The sequence below is a fragment of the Heteronotia binoei genome, chromosome 5 (assembly GCF_032191835.1).
Source record: "Heteronotia binoei isolate CCM8104 ecotype False Entrance Well chromosome 5, APGP_CSIRO_Hbin_v1, whole genome shotgun sequence".
NCBI lineage: Eukaryota > Metazoa > Chordata > Lepidosauria > Squamata > Gekkonidae > Heteronotia > Heteronotia binoei.
The window spans coordinates 106,316,412-106,338,006 of NC_083227.1; the positions used below are offsets into that span (position 1 = coordinate 106,316,412).

At 45.3% G+C, this 21,595-nt stretch overlaps 1 protein-coding gene across 11 annotated transcripts in view; it reads right to left on the reverse strand.

Moving 5' to 3' along the window:
* The window catches only part of DOCK3 (dedicator of cytokinesis 3), a 340,630-nt gene that overhangs the window by 138,399 nt on the left and 180,636 nt on the right, over positions 1-21,595 (reverse strand). For all 11 annotated transcript variants that reach the window (XM_060240011.1, XM_060240010.1, XM_060240016.1 and 8 more), the window contains exons 18-19: positions 18,544-18,715; positions 9,944-10,041 (exon numbers count right to left, since the gene is read on the reverse strand). In XM_060240011.1, coding sequence (XP_060095994.1) covers positions 9,944-10,041; positions 18,544-18,715 — 270 coding nt within the window. The remainder of the gene's footprint in view (positions 1-9,943; positions 10,042-18,543; positions 18,716-21,595) is intronic.

Sequence of the window (21,595 nt, forward strand, 5' to 3'; positions counted from 1 at the left end):
TGTGTAAAAGAAGTGTGTCCTCAAATTCAAAAGGAAAATTATTAGTACATATTAAAACTATCATAGATTATTACTTTTTATAGTGCTAGTTCACTTTATAATTATAAATTGTCTGAACAGCTGCAGTTTTCAGAAGACATAAAAGATAATGGCCAGCTGTTCCTGGCCGCTGCTATGAGTGGAGCCCCGCCCCCAGCGAGACCGTCCAAGTTGCACCTGGGATACCATGGCACACCATTCCAGCAGAATAAAGTCTGAGCTGTGCCTCCTTTGTCTCCCATTTCTGTGTGCTCCTCTGCTCTGCCACTCTGTCCTTGGTCGGAGGGGGGGGATGTCTCAGAGGGCGGGCTTCCTTGTTTCTGGGGGGGCAGGGTGAACTATGAGCCACCTCTGCGAGAGGCTGGACAGGGGAGCCAGAGGGTCTTTTCCCTCACAGTCTGCCTCGCAGCAAGCTATGCTTCTCCCCTCCCCACGCTCAAGTGTGCTGAAGTCCTCAGGAAGTCTACTAGCAGCGCCGCAGTTACGTCATGGCTGGCCACCATCAACTTCAGATCTTTTGTTTAAGGTGTCTATTCAGCAACCTGCTTAATCACCAACTGTCATATTAAACACTTACATACTTTGTGGAAAGAGGCCAAAATGGGTACAATCCTAAGAGTTTCCTAGAAATAATCCCCATTGAATAAAATGGGAGTTATTTTTGAGTTAGACCTGCTTTGGATTGCTCCCTATTTGGCTGACAAAAAGTAAATATATTCTTTACTCACATAAGTATAATTCATAGACTTTATAATGTAAACAACTTTAATGACACAATTTATCAAATTCAAGTAATCTAAAAAAATTCTAAGCACTTTCAAAACGACCCTTGGCACTTACCGTGAGGGGTCCTTCTCCTAAGAGGACAGGAGGACATCTTGGGTGTTTCCCACCGTCCAATCAGGGAGGCAGGAATCTTTAAAAACTTCCCCTTCCTGTGGATGTGGGAACCACCCTCCTTCCAGTTCGGGTGACTCCGAGAAGCAGTAAAGAACTCTTGCAACCATCGCTGCTATGAAAAAAGGTGAGCTAACTGGTGGTCGGTACAAAAACTTGGCATGAGCCTCCCAAACCGACTGAAATAAACTCGTATAGAAACTGAGAAAAAACATGTAAACTACAGGTAGCCTGTGTTAAAGAGTAATCAACAGCTGTAGGTGAGACTACAGGAGAAGAAGTTAGATCCAGATACATAGATGCTGCCCAGGGTAGGACGATAGAAGAAGGGGAGGGCAAGATGTCCTCCTGTCCTCTTAGGAGAAGGACCCCTCACGGTAAGTGCCAAGGGTCGTTCTCCCTAAGAGGCGGAGGACATCTTGGGTGCTCCCATAGCAGTATGTCATACAGGGTGGGATCGTCCTACTCAGGCAGCACGTGTTGCAGGATTCGTCTGCCAAAGTTGCGTCCGCCGACACATATGCGTTCAACTTATAGTGTCGGATGAAAGTGGAGATAGATGCCCACGTAGCTGCCTTGCACACCTCCTCTATGGAGGCATTCCTGTTGAAGGCAGCATTGGTGGCCGCACTCCTGGTTGAGTGTGCAGTGATCCCTGGTGGTACTTGAAGGTTTAACGCCTTATACGCCTCCGATATACACTGCTTGATGGCGTAGCTAATTGCTGATTTGGACATCTTCTGTCCCAGTCTAGGAGCCGCTATATTAATGAACATGAAGTCTAATTTTCGGATAGATTCAGTTTTGTAAGATAGACCTTAATTGCTCTTCGCACGTCTAAGGTATGCCATGTGCGCTCCTTGGGATGCTTGGGATCCGGACAGAAGGATGGTAAGTTGATCTCTTGACTCTGATGGAATCTAGAAGAGACCTTCGGTTGGAAGGTAGGGTCCGGATAGAGGACCACCTTGTCCTTGTGGAACACACACACAGTTCCCTCTTAACCGATAAGGCCCCGATCTCTGAAACTCTTCTGGCCGATGTTATTGCCACCAGAAAGATGGTCTTCATACGCATGAACTTTAGGAATACAGAACTTAAGGGCTCGAAAGGAGGACCTGTTAGGGCCGAGAGTACCAGGTTCAATCTCCAGGTAGGAAACCGATGTACTTGTGGTGGAGAACTCATGGAGGCTCCTCTAAGGAAGCGTCGAATATGGGGGTGAAATGAGAGGTCCACGCCGTCCACCTGCTGGAGAACTGAGGATAAGGCTGCCACCTGACGTTTGAGGGTAGCTGGCTTCAATCCAGAATGGAGACCGTCCTGAAGGAACTGTAGGATCTTGGGGACAGAAGGATGCAACGGGTCCACGGCTTTTCTCTGACACCATCTGTGGAAGGCTTTCCAGGACATGTCGTAGATCCGCGTTGTGGAGCTTTTTCTGGATGCTAGGATGGTGATCGTCACGTCACTTGCATAACCAAGATCTAGGAGAGAGCGCCGTTCAACCTCCAAGCGGTCAACCTCAGCCAGTCTGTATGAGGATGCCACACCGGGCCCTGTAACAGCATGTCTGGACAGATTGGTAAGTGAAGCGGCTCCGCTACTGACATCTGTTGGATTGATGAGAACCAGTGACGTCGCGGCCACCAGGAAGCAACCAGAATGACGTCGGCCCTTAGCAGCCTGATCCTTCTGAGCAACCTCGGAATGATCGGGATTGGGGGAAAGGCGTATAGAAGGCCTTGCGGCCAGGGAGAAGTTAATGCGTCCGTGGCCTCCGCTTGGTAGTGGTAGTACCTCGTGTAGAATCGAGGAAGCTGGTGGTTCTGAGAAGACGCAAAGAGGTCCAACACCGGCGGGCCGAAGCGTTAAGAAAAGCTTCTTGTTGGGAGACCACTCTCCCGATTGAATGCTCTCCCGGCTGAGCCAGTCCGCCTTGATATTGCAAGTCCCCTTGATATGCTCCGCCCTTATGGACTTTAGATGTCTCTCCGCCCATTCGAACAGTTTCACGGCCTCCTTGCGAAGGAAAGTCGACCTGGACCCCCCTTGATTGTTTAAATAGGCATTGGCAGCGATATTGTCCGTTCGCACGGAGTTCCAGAAGGTTGATGGGAAGACTCGCCTCCTCGGGTGTCCACTGGCCCTGGGTAGGTATCTCGTTGAGGGTCGCCCCCCAACCTGAAAGTCTGGCGTCCGAAAGGAGCTGTATTTCCTTCTCTACGAGGAACGTTCTCCCCTGACGCAGGTTGTGGTCCTTCGTCCACCACAGGAGACTCTCCTTGACCTTCTTGGGAACAGACAACGACATAGGGCGCTTCTCCATGATCTGGATCTGATAAGGGCGCAAAAACATCTGAAGTTGTCTGGTGTGAAAAGCGACCCCATTGAAGCGCCTCCAGATTTGAGACTAGAAGACCCATAAGTCGTGCCAGGGTCTGGAGAGATGACAATGGTTCCCGCACTAACTGGAGCACCAATGCCTTGGTCCTCAGTATCTTGTCTTCTGGGAGGAAAACAGAATTCATCCTTGTGTCGATGACCATACCCAGATGTTGTAGCCTCTGGGACGGTTGTAAATGACTCTTGGGAATGTTGATTATGAACCCGTGTTGTTGAAGACAGGATATGGTGTGTATAACGTCCTGCTCCGCACTCTCCCTCGACGAGGATCTTATCAGCAGGTCGTCGAGGAAGGGGTGCACATGTATCCCTCTCTGTCTGAGGATTGCAATCAGGTTCACCAACACCTTGGTGAACACCCGTGGTGCCGTCGCCAGGCCGAAGGGTAAGGCTCTGAATTGGTAGTGAGTCCCATTTACGCAAAAAACGAAGAAACTTGCGATGTGCTGGGAGGATTGGAATGTGCAGATATGCCTCTGTTAGGCCCAGAGAAGACATGTAGTCCTGATGGTGCAGGGACTCCGTTATAGATTTGAAGGACTCCATCCTGAAGTGACGGAGGTTGATATGTCTGTTTAAAAAATTTCAGGTCTAGAATCGCTCTCCAGCCCCCGTTTTTCTTGGGCACCGTGAAGAAGATGGAATAGACGCCTTGACCTCTCTGCAATGGAGGAACAGGTTCTATCGTTGCAATTTGCAGCAAATGTTGAATTGCTTGAGGGTGATGCTTTTTTGTTCTGGGTTTGAGCGAAGAGGAGACACCAATTAACGAACAGGAGGTGCCCTTTTGAATTCTATGGGGTAACCCCATGAAACAATTTCCAACGTCCAAGCATCGACCCTCGAGGCCACCCACGCCTGCTGGAAGTGTAGTAGACGGCCCCCCACTGGAATAGAATTCCAGTCATGCTTTGTTGGGCTTGGGGCCCTTCTCAAATTTGTCGGACCTATCGGGCTGATTCCTCTGGAATCGTGAATTGGAGAAGCCCTTTTGGAAACTCTGTTTGGACTGTCCCCAGGTTGTTCTTCTGAAGTCCTGTTTTGGTTTGGAGAAGCTGGAGGAGGCACGAAAGGAACCAGACCTGAAGCTTCTCTTATCGGAGCGGCGCAGATACTTGGGCATGGCCTTTTTCTTATCCCGTGTTTCCACCAGGATCTTATCCAGGGTGTCTCCAAATAGCTTTTCTCCCTGGAATGGGTATGCTGACACGATGGACTTTGAGTGCACGTCTGCCGGCCAAGCCCGGAGCCATAACCCCCGCCTTGCTACAGTGCTTGATGCCATTGCTCTAGCGGAGAAAGTGAGGGCATCCAATGAGGCATCCGCTGAAAATTCGGAGGCCCTAAGGAGTCTGCTGGTACCTTCCAGGACCCATTTATCCACGTCCGGCAGTAGCTGAGTAAGCCGTCTTATCCAGACGATCGCTGCTCTGGAAACTATAGAGGTGGCCGCAGCTGCCTTGATGGCCAGAGCCGTAGCTTCATGGCTCCTCTTCAAGGCCAAGTCTATCTTTTTGTCCCAGTTGTCTCGCACCAAGCCATGGCCATCCTCAGCTAATAGACTGTAAGGCTGTTAGGCTAACAGACTGTAAGGCTGCGATTGGTGCATCCACCAATGGTACTTGCAGCATATCGTTAGCAAAGGCAGGTAATTCATAGAGCTTCTTGATAGAATTGGGTACCTGTCTGTTGGTACTAGGTTTGGCCCACTCAGATTTCAACTGACGCTCAAAGAACTCAGGGAAGGGAAAAACCTTTTCAGAGGATCTGAATCTGGGGAAAAACTCCGTATTTCCCTTGGGTTTGTTTCTGGGGTTGGCAAGTGGGTGGGGAGACTCCTGCTCCTCGGGTGATGCTTGTAAGTCTAGAGCAGACAGCACCTTGGCTAAAAGAGGTTGGAACTCTTCTGCCTTGAAAAAAACCGTGATGAGGGTTCCGGAACTGCAACGTCCTCTATCTCCTCATCAGATAAGAATTCGCCCTCCTCCCGATCTCCCCCATAGGAATCATCAGAGTGGGTCTCAGAAATGGATCTTTCGCTCTCCATCTGGTCACAGAGCAGAGGTTTCTTTGAAGCCCTATGGTGGCTGGAGCTACCTCTGGACCTCTTTGGAGAAGGTGATCTGGAGGGGGAACTGGACCTGGGGGACCTGGGTCTCCTATGGCCAGATGCCCTGACTGCTGCCCCCACCGTCTGCTTTATTGATTCAAGAAACTCAGTAAAAAAGGAGGGCCCCATAAAGGGTACATTACCCAAGCCCGACTGGGGCTGGCAGGTCTGCGTGGCTTCCAGCGCAGGTTGGATCACATCTGCAACTGAGTCTCCCGCCAGGAGGTTGGCATCGGGATGTTCCTGCGTCTGGAAGCTGCATGGCTGAGGTCTGTCCCCGTTTCGCGCCTTTTTGCGCTCCCCAAGATGGCCGCTGCCAGTGGGGAAGAGCCCTGACGAGGAAGCCTCCTCCGTGGCTGGGGAAGACCAGCGCCGCCTGCGTTCGCCTTTGGGTTTTCTCGCCCCTACAGGGCACGTTGCCGGTAGCCGAGGCAAGCTTAGAAGACATGCCGGCTCCGGAGGCGGGCCTCTCGGTTCTGCGCCAGGCGTCAGGAACCAGGTCGTCGTCCATGAACGCGTCTCTTGACCGACGCGTCATTTTCCCTCTCCTCTGCGGCTTGAATGCTGTGCGCTCGGCCGCGGCTTGAGTTTAAACAGCCGCGCCGCTTCTGAAGCGCTGAAGAAAGTGGGGGGGGAAAGGAGGCAGAGAAGCTGAGAGGGACTGAAGGACGGATTGAGAAGGCAGAAAAAGATCTGAGGTAGAATATCAGGAGATGAACAACAAGGTAGGAACTGAGGGGAAAGAAAAAGTATCTTTTTTTTTTTTTTTTTTAAGAGATAGGCAAGTAATGAGAAAGGGTAGGAACCTAGCCTAAACGCTGCTACTCCCTGTCGAGGCAGGAAATAAACTGGAAGGAGGGTGGTTCCCACATCCACAGGAAGGGGAAGTTTTTTAAGATTCCTGCCTCCCTGATTGGACGGTGGGAAACACCCAAGATGTCCTCCGCCTCTTAGGGAGAACAGGATTTGTCCACATTTCATGAATCTGTTCTAAATCTAGTTAATTGGGAAAGGTGGAAAAATGCTTTTCAAACTTCTCTGGGAAGCCTAATTCATTAAAGATTTATTACTGAATAATTAATACTTCTTACAAGAACTTATATTAATTTTAATAATCTTACAATAGTCTACAACTGAACAATTAAGGATTTTTTGTAGCGCACATAATATGGTTAAAGTATAACCATCTTACTTAAATACAATACTCTTAACAATTGAATTCACAATTAGCAAAGACATTTTAAAAATCAAAATATTGTACTATTTTAATAATAATAATAATACATTTATTTTTATATCCCGCCCTCCCCTGCCAAGGCAGGCTCAGTGTTTTATTAGATCAGGGGTGGCCAATGGTAGCTCTCCAGATGTTTTTGCCTACAACTCCCATCAGCCCCAGCCAGCATGGCTAATGGCTGGGGCTGATGGGAGTTGTAGGCAAAAACATCTGGAGAACTACCATTGGCCACCCCTGTATTAGATCATGTCATTGTTTTCATAAAACAAATGACCATATCTAGAACTAGAAACCATAGAGCATGGGTGTCGAACTCATTTGTTATGAGGGCCGGATTTGACATAAATGAGACCTTGTCAGGCTGAGCCATGTGTATCAAAATGTAATGCCAGGTAGTGGACATATAAACTTTATAAAGGGCACAGACACACAAAGATTTTTTTTTGCTTAAAATAAAACATGCTTAAAATATTAGCCCACTTGCAATATTTTGTTTTACAGTCTCTGATAAATGTCACCTCTTGCTATGAATTATTGCATCAAAAACTCCAGACAATGTCTGTGCGGTACTAGACTTGAATATGTGCTGTTCAGGTGTGCACATCTGTAAGTTGCAAACCTACTTTTGATTCATTGACATTCATTACAGACATCTCATGGTCAATTTTTTTGAGCCTAAGACCCAGAGGAACATGAAGCAGCTGGGCATTGTGAGCTTTTGTACATAAGTTACTTCACATACTAGTCAAGAACATGTGAAGGCACCATGGCACAGACTGAGGGCTATGTGCTTGTCTACAAAACTATAATTTTCCCCAGAAAAATGACTACAACTCAAAACAAAATACAATTTTCCTCCCAAAAACAACTACAAGAACAGAGAGACAGCCATGTACAGTGGTCAGGGTCAGCCTGCTATCTGGGAAGTCTAAATTCAAGACCCCTAATCAAAGGAAAATGTGAAAGAAAAAAATAAGGAAAATTTGCTGGGTAAACCTAGGGTGGAACACACTCTCAGCCAAATGCTGATTTTTCTCTTCTAAATAGTTCACATGTTTTCCTATTGAGAAAGACCGGAGGACATAAGTACAGATAAAAAGAGGAGGGGAACCCAGTTACAAGCCCAACAAAACTCTCTCTCTCTCTTTCTCTCTGTAGCAAGGCAAAAAGCTCATACCCTCACTAAACATTACTAGTCTTAAAAGCATTCTTTGTAGCTCTCCTGATGGTGGGGACTGGGCAAAGGAAGCTTTGTGTCATGGGTGCTGGGGACCCTGCAGAGGAAGACGAGTCTGCCAAGGAAACTGTACCCCTGCCACCTGCACCAGTACCCCTGCCTCCTGCTGAAGAAGATCCCAGCCCCCCTGCCTCACCCTCTCGGGTGGCTTGTGTGCGTGACCGCCTCCGTCAGGACCTCAGGGATCGGAGGAGGGCGGCACGCTCACAAGCAAGACGCTCCCTGAGTCCTGAGTTTTGAGAGGATTCTGGCCCTCCTAAGAGCAAGGATGCTTGAGTTGTAACAGGATCCTGGCTGCCTCCCAGAGCCAGCAATTAGCCCAAATGGGCAACAGCCAGCAGAGGGCTATATAGCTGTGGGCTTTGGGAGGAGGCTTTGTGGAAGCAACTAGTCATCTCCCTGACGTTCTAGCATCCACTCCGGCTTGACTTTGGTTCCTGACTCCCTGACTTTGGCTTTTGACTTCTGGACTCCCTGACCTCGGCTTCTGGACCTCGGACCTGCGATACTTGCACAGCGATTTGGATTTGGCACCTCGGACACTCCTGCTTGCTGGCTACAGACCTCGGCCTGCCTCTGGACTTTGCCTGACCCGGCCCCAGCCGTGACACTTTGGCTCTTTCTTTCCTTCCCCAGGGCAGGAGGAGGGGGAGGAGCCTCAGCCATTCATTAGAAGGAAGAAAGGCTTGTCTCAGTAGCTCTGCAGAGTGATAAATTGAGCCTGGCAAATGTAATCAACCAGCAGAGCTATAGAGCCAAGCTCCCTCATTGGCTGAGGCTGCTCCTCCCTCCTCCTCTCTTTGGGAAAAGAGAAGGGGGAGAGGGAAAGGCTGCTTTGCAGCTCTGGCTTATCTAGGAAACACAAAATGGCGACCGAAAAAAGCAGGCAAAGGGAAATGAAGCAGATGACAGCTAGTTGCTGGAGGGCCTGATTGGAGCCCTCTGCGGGCCTGATCTGGCCCGTGGGCTGTATGTTTGACACCCCTGCCATAGAGGATGTGTAGCTCCCACCCCATCTCAGCCTTACATGTCCTCTTCTTTCCTCCAATAATAACTAGTAGTACAAAATGGGAAATATGATATCATCATGATCAAAGCTAGAGAAGTAACTTTTCAGGAAATTTTGAAACCACGGGAAAAATTGGGCTAATTGTTTTTTGTATTAATTTTTAGGTTACTGTGGGAAACTGCATGTTTTGCATGTATTCTTGAGATAGGAATCAGCTCCACAGAATTGCCTGTGGAACACCGGATCAGATTCAAGTTCTTGGTGCTGACCTTTAAAGTTCATAACGGTCAGTGTGATGTAATGTTACCTTAAGCATTGCTTTTGTTTTAATTAACACACCTGAAGCCTGTTAACCTTAGCATTTTATCAGCATGCTGTGTGCATGCTCCTGTCTGCTATCTGTTCTGCTTTCCTGGCTGTTTGGATTGTGTAATAAGCTACATTCTGAAAGCAATGTCACCCCACAGTCAAAAACAACTGGTGCTTGCACAGGGGACTACCTTTACCTTTTGTATTATTTAATTTGTTTTTCATACTGTAGAGCCAAATTGTTGTAAACTTGCCCTGAGCCCTGCACAAGTGGAGGGTAGAAAAAAAAGAGAGTCAAATTAAATAAATATTTGTGAGAAAGAATTTTGTATGGTTGACCACTGATGAAGCCAGTTTGTAAAAAAATAACATTTTGGTCTGTTATTTTACAATTAAAATTAGAAGAAGTTTGTATGTTATGATCTTTTGTTATATTTATTATACATTTATTAAAAGGTATTTTTATTCTAGAACTCACTGGATTTACAATAATTTAGTTTTTACATATATACTTCAACTTTTATAGTTTTCTGGCCTTCCAGAACATAATTTCATAGGTTTAGAGCTAAGATGATAACAACTAGATTTCTGTCAACTAACAAAAGGCAACCAGGGGAAGTAATATTTTTGGCTTTTTCAAAGACTATAAATTACTAAAAAGTTGCCACATATAATAGTGGCTCAGAGCTGATTCAGTACCTTAACAATTTCTTCACCACTGACATGCCTCAGTCTTCCCAAGATATCCATTATTCGATCTGGATAAGCCTTCCATTTTAAGAGAGCAAGCAGGTCCACTGTAAAGTATTAAATGACAGGTATACTTATTACATACTAAGACACACTAGTTACAACAGAAAGTAAGGTAAAAGATAAGATGCCTCTGAAAAACAATCAACAATAGTAAACATTTATTTCCCCAAAGGCAAAACTGTACATTAGTAACATACAGAGCAGGAATCCCTAATTTTTTATTTACTGTGGGGAGGAAAGACAGACTGGTTATGGAAAAGGTAGCATTTTCCACACTGGCAGACAGAAGGCAACTTTTTGATAAAAAGTTATGTGATAGATTGTTCTAAAAAACAGGGTTGCACTTACCTGTAACTGTTGTTCATTGAATGGTCTGTGCAGGCATACATCGGGACTGCACATGCCAGCAGTGGAAAAAGTTTTCCAAAGCTTTCTGGTAGACTAGGAATGCCCCTCCTTCTGCTAGCACTTTCCCACCAAAATGATCATATGACCAGGAGGAGGGGTGCTGCTCCCTCAGTTTTCTCCATGCTGCTGCTGGAGAGCCCAAGAAACTAAGGTACCAGAGAGTTCATAAAGGACAGGAAGGAGGGATGTGTCTGCACAGAAGACCACTCAATGAGGAACAGATAAGTCCAACCCAGTTTCATCATCATGACTTCTGTGCAGTCCCACATAGGGAGATTAGTAAACTCACTAAGTGAAGGAGATGGGTGTGAAGCTCTCAAATGAAAAGACCATGGAGCAGCACCTTCTCAACTATACTTTAGTGTCCTATATTGACATTCACCTAAAAAGGAGCAGGGAAGTCTCTACAAGTGTTGCAACCAAAGTACATGCAGGAACAGCACTCTTGGAGAGAGCCATGATACGTAAAGTGGAATTGAACAGCCAACCCACAAGGATAGGTTGTGGGAGGATGCTGACCAATGCTTTTTGGAGTCTGAGAGACAAATAAAACTAGTGTTGGGTCCCTAGCAGACCAAAACCCAAGAAAAGTCACATTCAAGGAATGTACTAAGTGCACAGATGTTTGGCATCAGCAGTAAGTATAAGGATAGCATTGTATGGCAAGAGGACTGAGAAATAATCCCTGAGAGGGGATCTTGGCCCTTATCAGACACTTATGAAACTTCATGGATGGAGGGGGCATAGGTTAGAATCCACAATGTCCTCCTTCCACAGTTCAAAGTGCTGCATACTAAAAAATCTTATACCTCTGTTTTGTCACATCTTTAAAAAGCTAATAATGGAGAGGAAAGTTTAGAGAGTGTGAGTCCTAGCAATGGCCAAAAATGAATCAACAACACAAGAAGCAGGGGCAAAACCCTGTGACAGCCTTAGTAGTCTCTTTTCCACTTAAAGGTGCAAGATCTGGTAGTGAAGGAGTAGTGCCTGTTACTCAGAAAAGTTGGAGGATACTGCTACAATGCAGGAAAGAAGCTGACCAAATTACCAAAGTTGGCAGTGGATGTGAGAAAAGTGAAGTAGATGTGATGTGTCCAAAAAAAGGATGGACAGGATGTGCCATAAATGAACCTTATGCAGTTTGCAAAACAATCTGTGCAATAAAACAGCCAGAGGGAGGAAAAACCTAAGAACAGATTACCTTACCAAGGGATTAGAAGGGCATTCCCCAATGACAGCGATCCCTCTCAGGAGAGGAGCAAAAAAGGACAGGGCATGGAATGTCTCATTGTGGGCAAGGCCAAATAGCCCTGGCCTTCAATCAGAGTATCTGGGAGTTGGTCCGCTAGTCAATGAAAATCACAGTGCATTCCATGACCATATGGTGTGTTTGCACTAAAATAAAATACAAAAGTAAGGTATGTCTCGTGCTCTAGGTGAAAGTTGTAGTATGACAAACCAATTTTGCAGAAGACCCTGAGCCACTGGGGAACACATGCCCACAGCTGGGTCTTCACACTACAGGGAAGGAGGCACCTAAGATGACAATAACTTCCAGAGGTTTAGAGTCAAAAGTTTGAGAGAATGTGGTAGCCCAAAGTCACAAGCAAGTTTTCAGACAGAATGGCATTTGAACCTGGGTCTCCCCAACCAGCACTCCAACCACTATACCACACTGGCTTTCATTACAAATGTTGTCACATAACAGTGACTCCAGAGACAATTTGAACCGAGTTGAAATAACAGCTGTCTCCTAGAAGCAGCAGTGAGACTGAGAACCCTGGGGAGAGTAAGTGTCATTCCCTGCTAGGAGGAGGGAGTGTAGGCATATAAGAAACTGATGGCGAAATTGCCTACGAAAAGATTGGGCTTCAAGGTGCAGGTTTATCATTGTTACTGAAAACAGTAGCAGCTAAGGAGCTTCTAAAATCATTGATGGCTCAGAAGGCTACCACAGAACTGAGAGGAGAGGAGAGCTGCTAAAGATTGCCTCCAAAGAGCATACATTTGATCACTTCTGAGTTGCCCATGAAAATGGCAACAGCAAGCCTTGCCTGTGCTTGAAACAGCACCTGTGCTGAAAGACCAATAGGATTAAATTTCAGTGCTGAGACACAGCAGCAAGATGGTGGACTGAAGGCTGCTGTGACACAGTGTCAGCCTTTAGAACTAGGCATTAACAAGAGGGCTCGAAGCCAAGATCACCAGAGAATTAAAACTCAGCAGGTTTTAACCACTAGTCTGTTATCTCATGGATTGCTGCCTTGACGTGGTGAGAGGGCTTGCGCAGTTCAGTGAGGCTGTGGGCTATGCCATGCAGAGCCACCCAAGATGGACAGGCCACAGCTGAGAACCCAAACAAAATGTGATCCACTGGAGAAGGAAATGGCAAACCACTCCAGTATCCTTGCCAAGAAAACCCCATAGACAGTAACAAAAGGCTAAAAGATATGGTGCTGGAAGATGAGCCCCTCAGGTCAGAAGGTGACCAATATGCTACTGGGGAAGAGCGGAGGACAAGTATAAGTAATCACAGAAAGAGTGAAGCGGCTGGGCCAAAGCCAAAAGGACGCTCAGCTGTGGATGTGTCTGATGGTGAAAGAACAGTCCGATGCTGCAAATACTGCATTGGAACGTGGAATGTAAGATCTATGAATCAAGGTAAGCTAGATGTAGTCAAACAAGAGATGGCAAGAATGAATATCGACATCTTGGGAATCAGTGAACTAAAATGGACGGGAACGGGTGAATTTAACTCAGAGGATCACTACATCTATTATTGCGGGCAAGAGTCCCATAGAAGAAATGGTGTGGCCTTTATAGTTAACAAGAGAGTGAGGAAGGCAGTAATGGGATACAATCTCAAAAATGACAGAATGATCTCAGTCCATATACAAGGCAAACCATTCAATATCACAGTAATCCAAGTCTATGCCCCAACCACTGACGCAGAAGAAGCTGAAGTGGACCAGTTCTATGAAGATCTACAACACCTTCTAGAATTAACACCAAAAAAAGATGTCCTCCTCATCATAGGGGACTGGAATGCCAAAGTAGGAAGTCAAAAGGTAACTGCAACAACTGATAAGTTTGGCCTTGGAGAACAAAATGAAGCCAGGCAAAGGCTAATAGAGTCTTGTCAAGAGAACAAGCTGGTCATAGCGAACACCCTCTTCCAACAACCTAAAAGGCGACTCTACACGTGGACATCACCTGATGGGCAACACAGAAATCAGACTGATTATATACTCTGCAGTCAAAGATGGAAAAGCTTCTTACAGTCAGCAAAAACAAGACCTGGAGCTGACTGCAGCTCAGATCATAAGCTACTCATTGCTAAATTCAGGCTTAAACTGAAGAAAACTGGGGAAGCTATTAGGTCATTCAGGTTTGACCTTGATCACATCCTTATGAATATACAGTGGAGGTGAAGAATAGGTTTAAGGATCTAGAGTTGATAAACAGAGTGCCTGAAGAACTATGGATGGAGGTTCATGACATTGTACAGAAGGCAGCAATCAGCACCATCCCAAAGAAAAAGAAATGCAAGAAAGCAAAGTGGCTGTCTGATGAGGCTTTACAAATAGCTGAGGAAAGAAAGAAAGCGAAAGGCAAAGGTGAAAAGGAAAAATTCACCCAACTGAATGCGGATTTTCAGAGAACAGCAAGGAAAGATAAGGAGGCCTTCCTGAAGGAACATTGCAAAGCAATAGAGGAAAATAATAGAATGGGAAGGACAAGAGATCTCTTCAAGAAAATTGGAGAAATCAAGAGAACGTTTCGTAAAAAGATGGCTATGATAAAGGACAAAAACAGTAGGGACCTAGCAGAAGAGATCAGGAAGAGGTGGCAAGAACACACAGAAGAATTATACAAGAAGGATCTCGATGTCCTTGACAACCATGACAGTGAAATCGCTGACCTTGAGTCAGACATTCTGGAGTGTGAAGTCAAATGGGCCTTAGAAAGCATTACTAACAACAAAGCGGGCGGAGATGACGGTATCCCAGTTGAGCTATTCAAAGTCCTAAAAGATGATGCTGTTAAAGTGATGCACACATTATGTCAACACATTTGGAAAATGCAACAGTGGCCACAGGATTGGAAAAGGTCAGTTTATATTCCAATCCCAAAGAAGGGTAATGCCAAAGAATGTTCAGACTATCACACCATTGCACTCATTACACATGCCAGCAAGGTCATGTTAAAGATTCTACAAGCTAGGCTTCAGCAGTCTGTAGATTGGGAACTACCAGAAGTTCAAGCTGGGTTTCAGAGAGTTAGAGGAACTAGAGATCAAATTGCCAACATTTGCTGGATTATGGAGAAAGCACAGGAATATTAGAAAAACGTCTATTTCTGTTTCATTGACTACTCTAAAGCAACAAATTGTGGCAAGTCCTTAAAGAGATGGGAGCATGAGACCTCCTCACATGTCTCCCGAGAACCCTGTATAAGGGTTCAAGAAGCAACTGTCAGAACAGGATATGGAACAACTGATTGGTTTAGAATAGGAAAAGGAGTTCGACAAGGATGTATATTGAGACCCTGCTTATTTAATTTATATGCAGAGTACATCATGCAGAATGCTGGCCTGGATGAAGCTCAAGCCAGAATTAAGATTGCCGGGAAAAACATCAACAACCTCAGATATGCAGATAACACCACTCTAATGGCAGAAAGTGAGGAGGAAGACCTAAAGAACCTTTTGTTGAGGCTGAAAGAGGAGAGCACAAAAGTAGGCTTGAAACTCAACATCAAAAAACCTAAGATCATGGCATCCGGCCCCATCACACCTTGGCAAATAGAAGGGGAAGACATGGAAGTAGTGACAGACTTCACGTTTCTGGGATCCAAGATCACTGCAGATGATGACTCGTCATGAAATTAAAAGACGCTTGCTCCTTGGGAGGACAGCTATGGCGAACCTGGGCAGTATAATAAAAAGTAGAGACATCACCCTGCCAACAAAAGTCCGTATAGTCAAAGTGATGGTATTCCCAGTAGTAATGTATGGCTGTGAGAGTTGGACCATAAGGAAGGCCGAGCGCAGAAGAATAGATGATTTTGAGCTGTGGTGCTGGAGAAGAGAGTCCCTTGGACTGCAAGAAGATCAAATCAGTCAGTCCTAAGGGAAATCAACCCAGACTGTTCCCTGGAAGGTCAGATGCTAAAGCTGAAGCTCAAATACTTTGGCCACCAAATGAGAAGGGAGCAGTCACTGGAGAAGATCCTGATGCTGGGAAAAACAGAAGGCAAAAGAAGAAGGGGATGGCAAAAGATTAGATGGCTGGACAGCGTTACTGATGTAACAAACATGAATTTGAGCAGACTTCAGAGGATGGTGAAAGACAGGAGGGCCTGGCATGACTTTGTCCATGGAATTGCAAAGAGTCGGACTCAACTGTGTGACTGAACAACAAAAAGTCTGTATCTCCCAAATACAGCTAACAAGAAGAACAGGAAATTCACCAAAACTCTCCAAAACTACAGGGGATGAAGAGGTCCGAACAACCCCAACTAAAAAACATAATACTTTTCTGGTACATAACACCTTTCACAAAGAACAAAGGTAGTGTCCAATGGCACCTTAAAGACCAACCAAGTTTTATTCAGGGTGTGAGTTTTTGTATGCGCACACATTTTATCAGACAAAATAGAATGAGACTTACTGGTACATATATATTTACACCCTGAATAAAACTTAATTGGTCTTTAAGGTGCCATTGAACTCTAACTTTGTTCTACTGCAGGGGTAGCCAAACTTGCTTAACGTAACAGCCACATAGAATAAACATCAGAAATCTGAGAGCCTCAAGAAATAAACATCAGATGTTTGAGAGTTGCAAGACAAGAAGGAAGGAAGGAAAGCAAATAGATGGGGAGAGAGGGAGAAGTGGAAAGAAAGCAACTTTAACTTTAAATGCATTCTCCAAGCTGCCAGCTGGCTTGGCTTGGTGGTTCAAAGAGATAAATGCCTCTTCCAAGCTGACCAACAGGGTGGTGAGGGCTTTGAGAGCCACACGATATATGTGAAAGAGCCACACTTGGCTCCCAATCCGCAGTTTGGCCCCCACTGTTCTATTGCTTCAGACCAACACAGCTACCCACCTGGATCCACCTTTCACAAAGAGGCACAGGGAATTGCAAGACTCTGTTAATTCATGCCTCCAAGGATTTCACCTTGAAACTGAGGGCAGTCAGGAAAAGGTTCTTTCAGTCAGGCATAGCTAAGCCTTTAAAAAAGGCTTCCATCAGGCCACACTCAAGGCTTCCGGTTGGATCTGAGAGAAAGCAGAGAGGGGGAAGGTTTTCTTCAGTCAGGCAGCCTCTGCCAGGCCACACTTCTAAGCTTCTTTCCAAGAGAAGAGAGGGAGAGGGATTACTTCAGCTAGGCAGTCTTTGTCAGGCCATACCTCCAGGCATTGGATCTAACAAGCCAGGGGATGGGAGGGATTCCTTTAGTCAGGCAGATCACAGTCAAAGCCTTAAAAAAGAGCTATTTTGTATCAGAGCTCTGACAAGCCACACCTCCAGGTTTCTTCCATCAGAGCAGAGAAAGCCAAGGAAGAGGAATGTGACTTTATTCAGGCTGGCTCCCAGCCAAAGCCTTCAAAAAGAGCCAGTGAATCCAAGGCTCTGTCATACCACACCTTGCCAGGAAGGGGAAGGTCCCTTTATGCAGGCTGGTGTGCTCTTTTGAGTTCAGCTCAAAACAGCTCTTTTGAATTCCGCTCTAAAAAATCATGCCTTCAGGGGGTATGAGTGACAGAAAAAGATGGCAGCTCTATTGCGTTGAACCCTAAGGCAGATAAGATAGAGAGAATGGGTGTTTATCAGCACCATTTTAAAGCCACTATTGGTACAATCCTGAAGAGACCCCTTTTGAGGCATAATGACATAGTGGAAATCTAGAAACATTTCTTCTTTAAATGTAGTTTATTCTTTGCTAGAATATTAATGACAAAAAGAAAACTTTGGAGAGAAAGAAGTATTCTCAGCCTCAAGAAAGTAAAGGGGAAACAGAAGCATTGGAGATACTTTCCTCATGGCAGCAAAAAGAGAACTAAGGGAGTACTGCCCCTCCTCTTGGTCTTGTGATTATTTTGGTTTATTTATTCCGTAACTTATTCCGTAACTTTTGGTGGAAAGCCCCAGACAGTAAGGGACCTTCTATACTAGAAAGCTTTGGAAATCTTTTTTGTGGCTGGCCTACATACACACAATACCAATGTGGGACTGCACAGAAGCCACAACGATGAACACCAGAATCCTAATAATTTATTTTATTTGATTTGTTATAGACTTTTATGCAGTCATCCTGGGAATATGTGCTTTGTTGTATCTATATAGTTGATGTGTTATGACCTATGGCAAAAAGGCATTGGATTGGATAACCCAGGCTAGCTTGAGCTCATCACATCTTGGAGACTATGCAGGGTGGGCTTGGCTCAATATCTGAATGGAAGACCACCAAAGACTACCAAGGTCACTGTGCCGAGGCAGGGAATGGCAAACCACCTCTGAATATCCCTTTCCTTGAAAACCCTGCAGGGTTGCCATAAGTCAGCTGCACCTTGATGACACCCCCACACCCTCAAAAAAGGAGAAATGAACAAGTATTCTTACTTAGCCATTAATGATTGTCAGTACTTAAACTAAAATATTCTTTTCTCTAGTCCTTGAATCTACTTTCAACCTTATAATTCAAAACTACTCTACAAGACACTCATAGTAGTTGCACATGGCCAGTATAAAGACATTCTGCAAGGAAATGCAGTTATTCAGGATTTCCCTGCAATGTGAATCTGCATCAGATACATGTTTTAAGTACTATGCTTTTTGTGTGTAAAACACACACTAAAATATAATTATGATAGACAGGGATAGGAAAAAAATTCCACAACTCCATTACAACTGGGATTTATTTTCTCTTTATTCTTGGAGTTTTATCAGTTCTGCAGAATTCTATCCATTTTGCAGAATTTTAAAGAGCAAAATCCAAAGACTAAAGAGAGAGAATGCCATTTCCCATAGCTAAAGACATGGAAAATATGTTTGTTTTTTGGCAGCTCAATAATTCAGCATCCTTGAAACTTCCTGTATTCCATGTTTCCTTGAAAGAAAAATTACTTTACCATTCTGTGTGAGTTTTGTTGAAGAGAGCTGGGTAGACACTGAAAAAGTCTCTTTGGTACTGCGCTGAAAAATCAGGCTTGAAGGGATGTTGGGACAACCATTATAGTCTTCTTTGCAGCACGGCAAACCCAGGTACAATGCATGGTTATTGAATGTGCTGTTTTCATCACACTGCAGACATAAGAAAGTAAATGTATTCTATGCATGCACAGACAAAATATGCTATAGATGTAAGACATAATACTCATTTATTCAGTACATATTTTAGAAAATAAAGTGCTGTTTTCATCACACTGCAGACATAAGAAAGTAAATGTATTCTATGCATGCACAGACAAAATATGCTATAGATGTAAGATATAATACTCATTTATTCAGTACATATTTTAGAAAATAAAGTTTTCTACTAAATACTTTTGATGATGTTATGGTTATTAACAAAAAAAACACATTTTCATTTGCAGTAACATCTTCATGGAAAAAACCCTAGAGAATAAAACATTTCTGCTGAAATATCCCAAAGGTATTAAATACCTTCTGTTAAACATGATGCCAGAGCATAAACATTTCTATCAGCAAGTATGTCTCTAAGTAGTAAATGTAAGCAGATTAAAATAAAGGGGGTTGGTTGGTTGGTTTTGCTAAAAGGTTGTGCTGATTATTGGTCTGTTTGACATTTGGCTCCATCTTTCTATAACAAAAAAAGATTTCCTAAGTGGGTGAGGAAAATAGCTGCATTGCTCAGCAGTTGTGTATGGAAGGGATTGTGTCAGGGTGGGCTTATAAATGGGGACAAGGCTTTCCATATAACTTCTGTATAATAGCTTCTGCGTTATAATGAATTTTTTCCTTGATAAAATTCTGTTTCTAAATCCTACAACCAGTGGTTCTGAACCTGAGGGCCAGGGATCCCTAGGGGGCCATTAAATGATTGCAACAGATCCATGCATTCATGCAGCTTGAGCAGGTTTCCACCTTCCCCCACTGGAGCCTTCCCCTGGGCTCACCTCCATGGCAGCAATGTCCCTGTCATTGCTGTGTCAGGCCACCTACTGCCTGAGCTTCATCTGCCAGCCGGCTTGCTGCACCACAGCCACTTTTCACTAACTGGGTCCACCTGCTCTGCACCACCATCCAGGCAGGTGGTATCCAGTCATCCTCAGCCAGAGGACCCCAACTGTGCACCAGCCCGGTCAGGGCAGTTTGTCTACCTCCTAGGAGAATCATTCCTCATAAGAGGCTTCAGTCCCACAATTCCTGGAGACAGGAAATTTATTGCACTTTCCATCACGGGGGAGGAGCCCACCCTTAGTCAGGAGATTTCCAGAGCTGATAACAGTCCACAAAGATAAACTGTTAGAACAGTGAAAGAACAATGAACATGAAGATTGGTAGTCAGTCACCCTCTGGGAAGAGTAATAGGTTGAACAGAGACCACCACCACCCAAACTAGGGTGGGGTCAGCGTGTCCTCCTTGCCCTCAAGAATAAGGAACCTTCACAAGGAGTCCAATGCTCCATTATATCCCAAGGGGAGAAGGACACTCTGATATTCTTGGGATGTTACCAACTTCATCTGACTGCCAAACATAGAGATAATAGTAGGACTAGACCACTTGCTGTAGGAATCTCTGCAGCAATAGAGTTCATCTTGTAGTGCCTGATAAATGTTGACACCAAGGTCCAGGCAGCAGCCTTGAAAGAATCTGCAATGGATACATTTGTGCCAGATGGTGCTTATGCAGAAACACTTCTTGTTGAATGAGCTATGATCCCCCTGGGATTTGAAGGCCCTGAAATTCATATGCCAAGGAGATGCAGTCCTTTAGCCACATGCTTAGTGTAGCCTAGGAACCCTTTCCCTCTTGACTCCTGGATGAAAATCCACAAAAAGGGAATCTGACTTCCTAAATGGCTTAGTCCTTTTAATATGAATACGAAATGCTCTGCAAAGGTCAAGCGAATGCCAATTCTTCTTCCTAGGATGAGACAGCTTTGTGTAAAAGGACAGCAACTAAATCTCCAAGGAGCTGTGGGAATGAAGGTGGGATCTGTGCGCAGAACCACCATGTCCTTATGGAAGATGAATAAGCCCTTTCTGATGAAAAGAGCACCTATTTCTGAGACCCATCGTGCTGATGCAAGAGCTACCAAGAAAAGTATCTTCAGGGTAAGGAACTTACGAAACTTCCCTCAGAGGCTCAAATGGAGGACTGGTTAGAGCCTGAAGAAAAACAGGTTGCTTACCTGTAACTGATGATCTTCGAGTGGTCATCTGTGCAGTCACACACATGGGTCTTGCCGCAGGCAATGAATCCATTCCTCGGAGTTCCAATAGCTCGCCTATAGCGCTTTTGGCGCGCTCCCCTCCCGCTCTGGAGAGCAGGCAGCGACCGCGCATGCCTGGAGCGGGGGGGGAGCGCCCATTCCACTCAGTTTCTTCCAGCCGTCGCTGACACAGACACTGTACAAAGTTAGATAACAATCACAAGAGGCCAGCAGCGGGGAAGGCTGGGTGGGCGTGTGTGACTGCACAGATGACCACTCGAAGATCATCAGTTACAGGTAAGCAACCTGTTTATCTTCTTCGTGGTCTCTGTGCAGTCCCACACATGGGTGACTAGCCAGCTGAGTAACCTGGAGGAGGGTGCTGGTAAAAAAAGATAGTTAGTCACATAAAAATACCACATCATACACCAAGACTTAGGGGCAGAAGCAAAAGCACTCACCATACTTCAGTGGAAGATGGATCGGAGGACTGCTTGTCCGAAGGAAGCGTCTCGTCTCGCACGAACGTCCAAAGCATAATGGGAGACGAACGTGGAAGGAGAGGACCACGATGCAGCCGCACAGATGTCCTCTAGAGAGACGCCTTGTAGAAAGGCCGAAGACGTCAAGACCGCTCTAGTAGAGTGAGCCTTAAGGCCTTCGGGAGGAGGCTGTTTAGCCAGTTCGTAACACAACCTGATGGCACTAACTACCCATTTGGATAGTCTCTGGGTAGAAATTTTGTGTCCTTTGCGAGGTTTACCGTAGGCCACAAACAGGTTAG